This window comes from Trichomonas vaginalis, chromosome II, assembly GCF_026262505.1.
Source record: "Trichomonas vaginalis G3 chromosome II, whole genome shotgun sequence".
Lineage (NCBI taxonomy): Eukaryota > Parabasalia > Trichomonadida > Trichomonadidae > Trichomonas > Trichomonas vaginalis.
Genome location: NC_067204.1, coordinates 21,851,977 through 21,866,414, shown reverse-complemented (window position 1 = coordinate 21,866,414; position 14,438 = coordinate 21,851,977). Strand labels below are relative to the sequence as shown.

Genomic DNA, 14,438 nt, shown 5'->3' with positions numbered 1-14,438 from the left:
TATCTGAAGAATTATTTTCACAACTCTAAGAGCAAAATCATAATTACTAATGCTTGGTAAGTTGATACTTAGACATTGGAAGAATTACATAGTATATATTTGTCATCATAGCAACAAGTGCACTTATTTTAGGACTTTAAATTCCTTTTTCCTGTGTAATAGCATTGCTTTCTTTTTATTAAAATAAATTCTAAATATGCCTCTATATTTGTAAAAATATATATTGTAATAGACAGTTTCCTCTTAAGCTCTTCAGATATAATGATAGCGGGATCCAAAGTCTTATAAAAATTAAGTTTTATCAGAACAACAAGAATAAAGTTTAAATTTTATATAAAAAAATAAACAACACAATAAAAAATAAAAAAACATAATATATAAATATTAATCTTTTGGTAAGAAATCAGAGAAATCAGACCAGTAACTGAATGCGTCGACCAAACTCTGTGTCAAAGGACCAGTAGTGAAATCGAGTGCCAAACTCTTTGATTGGTCAGCAGCTAAAGGAGCGAAATCAACAACTAAAGGAGGAGGTAAATCTCCGAAAACTCTCTTCTTAAACTTGAACTTCCTTGGAATAACATTTCCACTTGATTTTGCTGGAGGAACAGTCTGAACAGTTGCTTTTGGTTGCGCAATAACCATTGCTTCTGGTTCCTTCTCGAACTGACCAATGACAGGCCATTTTTGTGTCAAAGGAATCACAGAACTAAAATACCTTTTCTGGTAACCATTTAACTCATCAATTCCTTCCATATTCTGCAGCAAAATATTAACTAAAGGTGATGTCAATCCATACATTTCATGGCCATCAATATAAGTAACAGGTTGGCCACAAAATCTCTGTAGTTGAAGCCTGTATTGGTTGAAAACATCATCTGGATCTTTTCCTTCAATTTTGCTGTTTGGATCCGAATCCGGCCAAATAACGAAATTCAATTTTTCATCGTTCAATTCAATTTTACAATACATCCACACTTTTGTGTCTTTGTGAATTAGACTGTAAGATTGGACGGAAACATGGTAATCAATGGGATAAACGTATTTGTCGTTGAAGAATCTTTTATCAATTTTTCCAATGTTTCTAAGCATCATCATGTCGTTGATTCTCAGTGGCATTTTCTCCTTGAAATCTTCAGGAATTCGCTGAATAACTTTCGTCCTTTTCGTCTCTTCAAATATCAGTTTAACCCTGTTATAAAGTTTTGCTTCTGTTGGCTGTCCTCTACAAGCACAAAGTAAAACAGGAGAATTGAGCCATAATCCTAATCCATGTGAAGAAACAGCTGTCAGAAACTCGATGTCTTCTGCTGAATATTCATCGAATTTTGTGGAACACTCGCGAACTTTTTCAAATAATTTGACACGTAAAGGAATTTTCTGACTGTGATATTTGACAATTCTTTTGACAAAATTGTCAGAAAATTTCTTTTTATCATCAGAACTTGTTTGGCAAAATCCGATGATGTTATCCACGTAGTTTTGCACTGATTCAGGGCTGTACATCATTAAACCAGCCGCTTGCATGAATTTTTCCAAAGAAGGAAAACCGTATGACATCAAAGTATTTAGAACTTTGTCGTGAGAAGAAGAATCAAACTTAGTTTTGCAACTTCTCAATGAAATTAATGTGGATGTCTTTTTATCGGTTTTGTCACTTTTTACGGGCTTATTTTTAGCAATTTGGATTAAATTTCTTATGTATTTTTGGTCCTCTTCTGACAAAGAATTTAATCCATCTTCCCATGCAGAAAAGAGTAATTTTTTAACATCATCAATTTTCCTATTATCTAAATCATTTTCAAAAAGTGACAGATCTATATCGTCGGGTGAAGTGACGGTTTTTTCACCGATAAGACGATAGAAAAATCTTTTATTTTCTACGTCTCCTAAGAGTGGTTCTACTTTAGCTGTTGCAAAAACTGATGGCCATGCAGCCAAAGACGTTAATAAACGTTTTTGATCAAATTTATTATTTTCTTTGATCAAAATCAAAACATTTGGATAAATTTTGTCACCTTCTTCCACTGTTTTTAATAAATGCTTCAAGAAGAGAACACCGAGCTTTTGGAGATCACCTTCTGGGCGTCCGAATTCTTGGAATTTCTCCCATCTGCCCCATCCATATAAATTGAATAGTTGTAAATATCTTTGTAACCTTGGTTCTGTCCAAAACTGTGCTGGCGTGAGGGGCCTCGACTGCCTGGGCGCGTGTATCGAGAGATGCTTCTCAGGCATAGTCCAGTATTCATCTAAAAATGGTTCGGAATTCTGAGGAAAAGCGGTTTTGTCAGAATATTGTAAAACTCTGATTTCTTTAAACAGCATCCTCGGCATCTGATGGACAACGTCTAAATGCTTGTATGCAAGTCTGTAGCAGTCTTTGATTAGGTTAAATAATTCGGTTTTGTCACTTTTTTCAGGAATTTCGAAATTTGACGGTTTTTTATCACGATTATTCCAGAAAAATGCGAAAGATACGTATTCAAAGGAATCAGACGTGATGAGTCTGTATATCTGTGCCTTGGAATTCCTCGCGTGCCACTTGACAATGAGTTTTCCGTCTTCAATCGGTGTCCAATCAGTATCAAACGCGAAAACTGTCTCCCCGTTGAATTTCTCGAGACAGAGGGACGCGTAGTTGGCAGGAACAATGATAACTCGGTGTCCTTGTTGATGATTAAAATCATCAATTAAAATATTCGCTTCGTTTTCCGTGGAATTGGCTTCTATCTGCGTGTAGATGGTCTTACACTCGGTCATGATGGTGTGTAGAGCTGTAACCATGTTAGAATTGCAGAAAATTGCCACTTTTTTGCCGTCATTTCGTTGAATTGAAAGTAATTTCGACAAAACAGGGACTTTTCCGGATGCTGTCATGATGTCGCATGGAGTATCGGTCGCAAGGAAAGGATGTGATGACAATGCACGTAGTTTTGAGGCAAATTCGCAAAGATCTTTGATATCTGCATTTTCTGATCGAATTTTTTCGGAAGATTCCTGTAGTAATTCGATATACATTGCCTGTTGAAGAGCTGCCATGGGACAAGGAGTGAAATTCTCCTCAAATAAGTAATCATCGGCCGCATCTTCTGGTTTTATGATAAAAACGGTTGATGGATCAACAGCAGCATCAGGAGGTACTTCTAGGAAAGTTTCGAGTGATGGATATTCGTCAAAGAACTCAGTTCCAACAAAAGTTTTATGAAAAGCAAATAATCCGTCCAAAGGCATTTTTGGAGAAGGATCGTCAGCAATAACTGATGCCCATTGACGGTAAGGTATAATTGTCCTGTCATTTATAAACTGTTCGTAGTTTGTGATAACTATTCCGTAATCTGAGGTTGGATTCACATCTAGTAGTAACTGCTGGTCTGTTATAGTATCTCTTTCAGATTGGTCACTCGTGCAAACAGATATTGATTGAGATGTCCAATATTTTAATTGTTCTACCCAAACAGAAATCTCTTTTGGCTGCGCTATTAACAAAAATGGAGGGCACTTGCTGTATGCTGATCGAATTTTCTCGATAAAAATGCTTACTGCTGCGTATTTGATTGATTTTGTCTCATCTATTAAAACACAATTAGTTCCTTGCAACCATTTACTGCAAAGAAATGCAGATGATGATTTTGAGATATTTGCTGCTATATTTTCTGCTTTTGTCGTTGGTAATTTTAATTGTTTTGGCGGGTATTGAAAAACATGATCTAATTTCAAAGAAACATGCGTGCTTAGCTTCTTGTGAGGTGGATCTGGTTTAACAGGTTGCATTGGCGTCTTAAGAAAGATTCTTGTGTTGGAGGCTTCAGATTGCGCTCTTTGAGCAGCACGCCTCGGTGAACCTCTTACACCAGGCCTCTGCTCGACTTCCCTTGATGATTCAGTCCCTTCCTCAATCGCTGTCCGGCGGCGACTTCTCATCTTGGAAAAGCTAATATTTTTGTCACTTTTTTATAAATTTGAAGTTGCTTGATTGTTTTAATCATATGAAATTATCATTTTTAGAAATGATGTAAGGGTGTATAGCATTTTCAACCAATAAAATCCTTGTTTTGCATAAAAAGCATTCAGGAAATCAATGTTTCAGCACATCCACTCTTTATCCCAAAACAAAACATTAAAAAGAAAGAAATAACACATATAAATGACAAAAGAAAGAAAATGAAAAAGAAATCTGTAAAAGATCTCTTTCGAGTGGAACAGATTATGAGCATAGTAGAAAATATCATAACAGTTAGAGATATGTGAAATAAGATGCCCTTACCACGTAAACTATTAAAATGCGTTTTGAAACGTCATTGAAAATTAACAATAGGTAATTCCATATGTATAACTTTCTTGGCATGAAATAAGTATATATTCATTAGCAAAATTGCAAGACGATTTTGAAAATCCGATTCCCTTTATTTGTACGACTTTTTTTTTTAATTTTACAAAATAACTCACTTAAGGACTGGGTTTGTTCTTAATTATGAGTACATTGCCAACCACATCAATGATTATATTCAAGATGACAAATTATTCGATATTTTTGAAATAGAAGACTTAAAATTAATCTTACAATCTTCAAATTTGCATTCATATGACTTTATCCAGATTCTCAAACAGTCTCCTAATACATTAAAAGCAAATGAATTATATGAGTGCGCCTGCAATACAAAACTTGTAATAAATAATCTTGAAGAAGTAATTTCAGCATTGAAATCAGTTAGAAAATATATGGATATAGGTCTGTTAGATGGTATAATCAATGTTTTAACACAAATTTACACAGAATTTTTGGGTTCAAGAATCAATAGGAGCAATGAAGAAGATTTTATTGAAAGAAATCAATACTGTACTGATAATGAAATTAGTGTTTCATCTTATAGTCCAGGAATCCGTTCAAATTCAGATCCATTCGTAGTAATATCCAACAAACCAACAAACTCATCTAATTCAACAGATTTTAGTGCTCAACAAGATTCATCTGCAGATCCATTTGCATCACCATTCAACACTCATGAAGATACATTTACAGCATCATCCAACACTCATGAAGATCCATTTGCATCATCATCCAATGCTCGAGAAGATCCATTTGCATCATCATCCAACACTCGTGAAGATCCATTTGCATCATCATCCAACATTCAACAAAAACCATTCAGACGTGATCCGTTTGCAGCACCTTCTAATAAACCAAAAGACTCATCTAAACCAACTGAATTTAGTACTCAACAAGACCCATTTGCTGATCCATTTAGACCCTCATTTAACAAACCAACAAACTCACCTAATTCATCAGCTTCTAACACTCAACAACATCCATTAAGACGTAATCCGTACGATACACCATCGAACCATCTAACAAACTCATCTAATTCAAATGATTACGGATCTAGTCTCTTTTTAGAATTTTAAAAATTGATAAAATTTTAAAATATTTTGATAATTAAATTATTTTTAATAAAAAAAGAGAAATCACAGTGAAAGAATAAATAATATAAATAAATAATAAAATAATATATAGCGAAATAAACTTATTTGATACTTCTCATGTTATTGAACAGAACTTCTGGATCATACTTCTGTCTGCACTCATTCTCAATGTCAGCATTTGAAGGTTCAGCAACATCATCAAATACCATTGATCTCCAACTCAAAGCTGCCCTTTCTTCATCAGTAAGTTTAGTTGTTGTGGGGATAGCAAGTGATAGATCTAATTGCTGACCTGGAGGCGCAAATGGCATTCCAATTTGTGGCTGTCCTCCAGCGAGAGGAGAAACAGGAGCATTCGGGAATGATGGAAATCCCGGAGAACTCGTGCTGACTCCAGGGAATCCAAGTGGTGGTGAATTGCTGACTCCGACGTTGGGGAAAATTGGAGAAGACTGCATCGCCTGTTGGTTCTGTCCGCTGAGAGATTGAGGAAGGCCTGGTTGAGGTGAATTTGGCCTTCCTTGCTGTGGGAATCCAATTGCTGCTGATGGGAATGGAGGTGGTTTGGATGCTTGAGGTGGTACAGGGAAAGAAGGTGATGGTGTTGTGGATGGATCTGGTTGAAAGAGAGGTAATTCTGATGAAGCATCATCATCCTTTGATCCAGGTAATTTCGTTGGGAGTGGTGCTGCTGATGAGTTGATTGCAGCTGAAGGGAATGGAGGAGCTGCATTTGATGACTCATTAGCCAAAGGTGCTGCAGGGAATGCAGGTGTTGCGGAAGAAGCTGGTGGTTGTGGGTATGGAGGAACTGATGAATTTGGATTTCCTGGGTATGGAGGGATTTGTGATGATTTCGGCGGTGCAGGGAATGGAAGAACTGTTTGATTCGATCCTGGAGCAGCTGGAAACTGAGAAGCAGAAGAGTTAGAACCTGGTGCACCAGAGAATGGAGGAATTACCTTTGTTTCTGTTTGCTTTGGCTCAGGTTTTTGTTCTGGTTTTGGCTCTGGTTTAGGAGCAGCAGAATTAGAACCTGGTGCAGCAAATAGAGGAAGAGTAGCATTTGATCCTGGAGCAGCAGCTGGGAATGGAGGAATTGCTGGTGTTTCAGGAAGTTTTGGTTCAGGCTTTGACTCTTGTTTTGGTTCAGGTTTAGGAGGAACAATTGGAGAAGGTGTTGGTTCTTCTTCTTTCTTTGGTTTATCTTCTTCTTTGATCATTGAACTTGATCTCGATTTCCTTCCCTTCTTTTCTGTTTTCTTTTCTTCTGATTGCTCTGTATCACTGTAGTAGTAATATGAGTAATATGAGTAATCATCACTGTAGTACTCAGTGTCACTTTCTTCCTTCTTCTTGATTAGATCCATGAGAGAAGGAGCGACCTTTTCCTCTTTGGGTTGGGCTGGTTTATCTTCTTTTGGTGTCATGTTCAATTGAGAGAAGTCCAATGCAATGCTTGGCATGGCCGGCCTGTTTACTGGACCTCTGGCTTGTGGAGATAATACATCTGATGGAAGAGGAATTTGGAGAGGAGGTGGAGCAATTTCAGGTGGTTTCTGTGGATTTGAACTGGGTAATGGAGGAGGACTAGTAATCGATCCTGGTAATGGAGGCATTTCACTATTGGATGAAGCAGGTAATGGAGGTGGAGCGGCAACTCCTGGGAATGGAGGCATTGTACCACTGGATGAGCTTGGAATTGGTGGTTGAGGTTTGATTCCAGGAAATGGAGGAATTCCACCACTGGAAGAGCCAGGTAATGGAGGTTGCGAAGAACTGCTTCCTGGGAATGGAGGAATTGTACCACTAGAAGAACCAGAAACAGTTGATTGTGGTTTGATTCCAGGGAATGGAGGAATTTCACCACTGGATGAACCTGGCATTGGAGGTGGATTTGGCTTTACAGGATAAAACGGAGGAATTGAAGGAGCTGTAGATGCTGGAGGGGTATTTGGTTTAATTCCTGGAAACGGTGGGATTTCTCCGCTGGAAGATCCAGGTGATTGTAATTGCGGTTGTTTTGGTGAAGGTGGAGCTGGTCCATTAGCTGAGCCTGGTGGAGATATTGGTTTAATTCCTGAAAACGGTGGGATTTCTCCGCTGGAAGATCCAGATGATTGTAATTGCGGTTGTTTTGGTGAAGGTGGAGCTGGTCCATTAGCTGAGCCTGGTGGAGATATTGGTTTAATTCCTGAAAACGGTGGGATTTCTCCGCTGGAAGATCCAGATGATTGTAATTGCGGTTGTTTTGGTGAAGGTGGAGCTGGTCCATTAGCTGAGCCTGGTGGAGATATTGGTTTAATTCCTGAAAACGGTGGGATTTCTCTGCTGGAAGATCCAGGTGATTGTAATTGCGGTTGTTTTGGTGAAGGTGGAGCTGGTCCATTAGCTGAGCCTGGTGGAGATATTGGTTTAATTCCTGAAAACGGTGGGATTTCTCCGCTGGAAGATCCAGGTGATTGTAATTGCGGTTGTTTTGGTGAAGGTGGAGCTGGTCCATTAGCTGAGCCTGGTGGAGATATTGGTTTAATTCCTGGAAACGGTGGGATTTCTCCGCTGGAAGATCCAGGTGATTGTAATTGCGGTTGTTTTGGTGAAGGTGGAGCTGGTCCATTAGCTGAGCCTGGTGGAGATATTGGTTTAATTCCTGGAAACGGTGGGATTTCTCCGCTGGAAGATCCAGGTGATTGTAATTGCGGTTGTTTTGGTGAAGGTGGAGCTGGTCCATTAGCTGAGCCTGGTGGAGATATTGGTTTAATTCCTGGAAACGGTGGGATTTCTCCGCTGGAAGATCCAGGTGATTGTAATTGCGGTTGTTTTGGTGAAGGTGGAGCTGGTCCATTAGCTGAGCCTGGTGGAGATATTGGTTTAATTCCTGGAAATGCGGAGATTTCGTTTTGACTTGTAGTTGGAGAAGGTTGTATATTAATAGATGGAAATGCTGGTAATGCAGCCGGTTGATTATTTGGCTTTGGTGAAGTAAGATTTGGAAATGGAGGAATTTCTTTTTCAGAAGTTGTACTTTTCGGCTGATTATCTGTTGGTGGGAATGGATGTGGATCTGCTTTTACAGGAGTTGGTGAATTAGCCTTTAATACTGGGAATGGAGGAATTGAACCAGAATTTTGGCTTTGAATTCCAGGGAATGCTGGTATCTGACCAGCAGATGGTTGGTTTGACATTGGTTGGCCCGGGAACGGCGGAATATTACTGCTATTTGTTGTTGGAGATGGAATTGGGAAGGGTGGTATGCCGTTACTTGCTGCTGGTTTAGGTGATAGTACGGGTTCTTCTGGTTTATTTGGTGTTTCTGATGGCTTCGGTTCATTTAACGATGAATCAGGGTTAAATGGCGGCATTTGTGGTGCATGATCCGGTTTCGGAGAAACAGGTTCACTTTTTTGTGGCATTGCAAATTGAGGAAAAGCCGGTATACTTGAATTTTGATTATTTGGAGATGGCGGTGGATTAAATGCTGCTATAGGAGATTTCGGAGATTTTTCTGGTGATGGTGAAAAAGCTGAGGCTTGATTAAGGGGTGCAGGTTTAATTTCAGAATTAAATGTGCTCACAGCTGGAGGTCTGAATGCTGAATTGTATCCACCAGTTGGAGGAGGTTTAAACGCGGGTAATTGCCCATTTGTTGCCTTTGGCGGAACAAATTGAGGCATTTGAGCTGAAGAAGTTGAACTAAAACCAGGAGCATGGAAACCAGATCCTCCTGGAGACTGAAACGGTGGTGCTTGAAATGATGGAAGTTGATTTGGTGGTTGCTTAGGAGGAGGCTGAAATGCCATTTAATTCAATTCGTATGAATTTTCTGTAAGAAATCCCTTTTTCATTTAATTCTATCGGCGCTTCGCGCCGATAGAATTAAGACAGTGTGTATATAGAGGACAACACAGTAACTTTTGACATTATGAATTTACAGTAAATAGGTAGTGTTGTAAACAGAAATTCATCAAAAGTGACACCTCAGAAAAGCTAAAATATTGAATTTTTGGAACTTTTGATAGAGCACGTTTTTAAATATTAATTAAAGTAAATGTATATTTTGTAAAGATTCTTTTTAATAAAAAAATAAAATTTTGAAGAAGAACACAAAATCTTCTGAAAAATAATATCACATAAACTCATATTATTTTCTAATATATAACTATTTTATATAAAAATCAAATTCAATGATCTTAAAAGCGAAGGATAAACCTCAAAATTTACGAATATAATGAGTGGGAATATAATGCTTATCTATCATAAAACCATATGAAATATCAATTTTTGCTTTACGCCTAATTTTTGACGACAATTAGCAAAAAATGTTAAATGTTAACACTCAGTCCATTTGAATATGAAAAATAAAATTGACTTTGATTAAATGTTTTTATTTATCATGCAATTCTTCTTGCGACCAAAGATTTGAATAAAATTTCAAAAAATAAGATAGCTTAAAAAATAATATACGGTAGTGTTTACTAATAGATGAATAGTATATAAATTCTATTAAAATGGATTTGATCCAAAAAAATATAAAACCAAAAATAATTGTTATAATTTAAATGAAGAAGTAATTTAAAACGATTTTATTTATGATCAAATTTTATATATTTTTTTGGATCAAATCCATTTTAATAGAATTTATATACTATTCATCTATTAGTAAACACTACCGTATATTATTTTTTAAGCTATCTTATTTTTTGAAATTTTATTCAAATCTTTGGTCGCAAGAAGAATTGCATGATAAATAAAAACATTTAATCAAAGTCAATTTTATTTTTCATATTCAAATGGACTGAGTGTTAACATTTAACATTTTTTGCTAATTGTCGTCAAAAATTAGGCGTAAAGCAAAAATTGATATTTCATATGGTTTTATGATAGATAAGCATTATATTCCCACTCATTATATTCGTAAATTTTGAGGTTTATCCTTCGCTTTTAAGATCATTGAATTTGATTTTTATATAAAATAGTTATATATTAGAAAATAATATGAGTTTATGTGATATTATTTTTCAGAAGATTTCATTCTATATGCCTATGAAAAGTACTCTCAAAACTAACTTTTTCCTAATTATAATTAAATCTAGAATATTGTATTATGCTTAGTATTATTTCATTTTTCTCATTCAATTTAGAATTTACAAATGTCAAAAAATTGAGAGCTGTCACTTTTGATGAATTTCTGTTTATTACAGGTAGGTCAATAAAAAATACGTTATTTCGCAAGAAAAAAAATTCTCATGAACAACTTCAAGCCGATTTTTCTCAGTAATAAAACTCCAAACTTCTCTTAATTGTGGAGAGAAATTGAAGTTTTCTTCATGCATAGTAGGGCTGTACAAGATTTAAAAAAACATTGCCGGGTTACCGTAGAGGCCTAAAAAAATCGCGCCTCGGCGGCAAGCCGCCTCGGCATTAAGAATGCGCATCTAAATTTTTATATGTCCTTCTTTCTTTTATTTTTTTCCTTCCCTTTCTTTTCTTTTTCTTTTTCTTTTTTTCCCTCCTCTTGCTCTCATTTAGCTTTTTTTTTCCTTTTCTCATCATTTTTCAAAATTTAAAATTTTTATCAAAAATCTTGCCTATAAAAGCAGACTATGGAACCTTTTAATGCCTCTTAATCAATATTATACAGCATAAAGCATATTAAATGAAAGTAATTACGTATAAATTTATTTTATTATCTTATTTATTAATTCTTTAGCATGTATTGTTTAATATTAACTTTTCTGTACATTAAATATGATATCTCCAAAGTATGAATGCCTTGTAACGAAACGAAAACTTAATTTTATGTTGAATATTTGTCGGGAAGAAACGTTTTTCCCGAAAAATAATCGTCTTTTGATGTTTTTCCCGAAAATCGTTCCGATCATGACGATAGACCCATAGGATATTGATTTTGGTATGAAGGAGTTGAATTTCACTTCTGAAATTGATATGATAGATAGCTCAGAACATATGAATATGAATTAACTAATCAAAATAGTATATTATATAAATATGCTAACTTAATTAAGATAATTTAATTGATATAAGGGAATTATAATACAATTTAAGTTAAGGGCATAAAATTCATAGGCTATATATTGCATCTGCCATCAATATTATGTTAAATTCAATAATTTTATAATGAGAATAAGATTCGAATCAAAAAAGTATCGCAATATGAAGTAAAATACTGGCGACTAGTTTCACATACTTATGATATATGATATATGACTGTGTTTATGGTTAAAAAGTAGTTTTATAAGTAGAATTTTAATAAAAGTAAATTTTTATTCATAATTTAAGAAATTAAACAAGGAAAACTCACTACTTCGAAAAATTTCATATGAGTGAGCTGCAAATTTGTAAATAAATCGCGAAATAAAAATAATATTCAATTGTATTTAAATTTTTTTATGATTTGTATAAGCAGATGATTTTAGTGCAGTAATTGATGTTTGAAAACGAAAAGCAATGCTTGGATTTGTAAATTGAAATATGAATCGCGAAAAACTCTGATTAGTAAGTAACACGCTTTTATATTTCGATAAAATTTATCGTCGATATACTAAATCCGATAAAAATTCGATAATTGTAAAAAATATGATGTAAATTGTAAAAGAGTTGAAAATGTTTGGGGTGGCTTGAAATGAATCGGAGGATGTAATAATTTGGTACTAATTTAATTGCATTAAAATGCTAAAATTATGAAATTGTAAATTTAATCGAAAGATATGAGTTTAAATAAAGAAACGAGAGATATTTTAATTGATTTAATTATTTTATATCACTGATTGTCAGTAATATCCTTTGATCTTTGATTCAATGAATACGTTAGTATGAATAATCAATATTCATTGAACAAAAATGAACAAATACAGTGTAATATGCCGATTTTAGTATGCAAATGTTATATCGTGTGATAAATTCTCCGTAATAAAGAAGATATTTACAATTATTTTTATATGAGCTTTAAATCTGTTGAAATAGTTCCAATATTGCATGAAATTGGCAGATTTGAAGTAATTTGATTAGTTTTGAGATGGAAAATTTCTAAAAAAATTCTGAAATCAAGAAAATATTTCGAAATTTTGTTAAAAATACTTTCAAAATGCTGAATTTAGAAAAAATTTGGAATTTCTTGATCCTAGAATTTTGATTAATTTTGTTAAATAGCTTAAATCATCAGTGATTTATGAAGTTTTGGATAAATTCTTAATCAATATTCATTCAATGAATTTGAGCAATAACACTGAAACAGTAAGGTTTACACATGAATTAAATGGAAAATAACCAGCATATCCTATAGAATTTCTATTTTTTTATCATTGATTTGAAATGCACTATATTAGAAATCAATATCTTTAGAAAATGTGCCATAATATTTTATTTTATCTTGAATATTGTTTATTAACATTATACTAGTATCTCTTCTCGATACGAATTAAAAGATTTAACGGATTGGCTATTAAACTATAAGATTGTTCAATCTTACTAGATAAGGCAATATATATATAAGTTAAGGAAACCTTAATTTAGTTAATATCTTTGATTTATACTAATTATAAATGAGTGAATTCTGGATTGTTCTATTTTTACATCCATCATTTAACACAATCTTTTTTGAACAATTTTATATAAAAGAGATCTATTATAAATGATTAAAAATGTCATTTAATTGATAAATTTGTATATCCTTGTCATGATATTGTTTTTCATATATAAAGCAGTTAACTATATGTAATTGATCTATTCCAATCTAGTTTTGATTCACAATCAAGAGTTAATATCTACTATTTACTATATTATCCATAATTTTAAATTAATGTTGAATAATTACCAAAAATATACATATAATATATATAAAATATGGAAAATTAATGGTTTGAGGTCAGGTATGAGGGGCTTCCAGGCACTTCGTGCCCTCTAGCCCTGAAGATGTTTAGTATAACTTTGTCCGGACAAGTAAGGGTCTATCGTCGCTACAGGAAAAGTTACAGGCGTTCCAAGGAAGTATACTTTGAGAAGACTTTCCCCCTTATAGAATGAGATAGGACGGTTATTTTACAAAACTGACAACACTTTGACCGAGTAGTTTTTTGTGCTGAACAAAAAGTGTCATATAAACATCTGTCAAAAACCGCTTTTTAACTTCACTTAAAATGCCACGTAAGCTACGTAAGAATATACGTAAGAGGAAGGGAGCATTGAAACATCCAATAGTAAAACTGACACCACAACAACAGTTGCAACAACAAATGCTGAATGACCCCACTATGTTGCAACAAATGTCAAGCACCCTATGCTCTTAAACCGAGTTCTTGGTGCACAGAGTGGAGGTTTAAGAGCGGCACTTTTAGCGAAAATGGCAGGCTATGGTGGAGCTGCAGACGGAACAGCTTATAACCCTCAAAGTCAAATGAATTTGAGTTCACTCAAAAATCAAATAACAGATGTCAAAAAGTCAAACATAGACATACAGAAACAAATAAGTGAAAACGAAAAGAAACTAGAATATGACAGACACACAAAGAAACTCAATGAGTTAAACGTAGAGAAAAAGAAGAAAGAAGAACAACTGAAAGAACTAAGTACAGAGGAATATGCGAAAAAAGTGTCAGAAAAAGCAGCAGAAGTAGCAAAAATGGAACAAGATGTCATAAATTTGAAAAACCATACTACTCAATATAAAGTACTGAAAGATGAAGAGATAAAACAAAAAGCCCTGAAGACATATATGGATAGCGATGAGTATAAAAAAGAAGTTGAAGCAAATGTAAAGGCAGAAAAACTTTTACAGTTGCAAAACCAAACCGTACAGTATGAAAACTTAGCACAAGAAAGTAAAAATAACGACGCAGCCATGCAAAAGGCAATGAAAAGCGCAGAATATATAAAAGCTAACAATGACTGGTTAGATGCCCAAGCCAACGCTAAAGCAGCCCAGCTTATAGGGTCAATAAGGACAAAAATACAAGCGGATGAAGACAGTTCAAATGAAGCTTTAACAAATGCTGACT

At 34.6% G+C, this 14,438-nt stretch overlaps 3 protein-coding genes and 1 pseudogene across 4 annotated transcripts, besides 3 other annotated features; 2 read left to right on the top strand and 2 right to left on the bottom strand.

The window, feature by feature from the left end:
• Window positions 1-302: 302 nt before the first annotated feature.
• TVAGG3_0587400 (helicase protein) lies at window positions 303-3,934 on the bottom strand (the record flags this gene model as incomplete). The annotated part of the gene is made up of 1 exon (XM_001303157.2): window positions 385-3,924. One exon carries the CDS (start codon window positions 3,922-3,924, stop codon window positions 385-387), a length of 3,540 nt encoding a protein of 1,179 aa, XP_001303158.1.
• A 788-nt stretch (window positions 3,935-4,722) lies between these two features.
• On the top strand, window positions 4,723-5,406 carry TVAGG3_0587390 (uncharacterized protein; the record flags this gene model as incomplete). Its single annotated transcript, XM_001303156.1, has 1 exon — window positions 4,723-5,406. The coding sequence occupies one exon, from the start codon at window positions 4,723-4,725 to the stop codon at window positions 5,404-5,406; it is 684 nt and encodes a 227-aa protein (XP_001303157.1).
• A 38-nt stretch (window positions 5,407-5,444) lies between these two features.
• On the bottom strand, window positions 5,445-9,247 carry TVAGG3_0587380 (basic proline-rich protein precursor PRP-SP-A; the record flags this gene model as incomplete). The annotated part of the gene is made up of 1 exon (XM_001303155.1): window positions 5,526-9,224. One exon carries the CDS (start codon window positions 9,222-9,224, stop codon window positions 5,526-5,528), a length of 3,699 nt encoding a protein of 1,232 aa, XP_001303156.1.
• Window positions 9,248-9,369: 122 nt separating this feature from the next.
• Window positions 9,370-9,407: a mobile genetic element.
• A 1,178-nt stretch (window positions 9,408-10,585) lies between these two features.
• Window positions 10,586-10,622: a mobile genetic element.
• Window positions 10,623-10,759: 137 nt separating this feature from the next.
• Window positions 10,760-10,959: a mobile genetic element.
• Window positions 10,960-13,580: 2,621 nt separating this feature from the next.
• Window positions 13,581-14,297, top strand: TVAGG3_0587340 (annotated as a pseudogene). The gene has a single exon. A coding segment is annotated over exon 1 (717 nt).
• The last annotated feature ends 141 nt before the right edge of the window (window positions 14,298-14,438 follow it).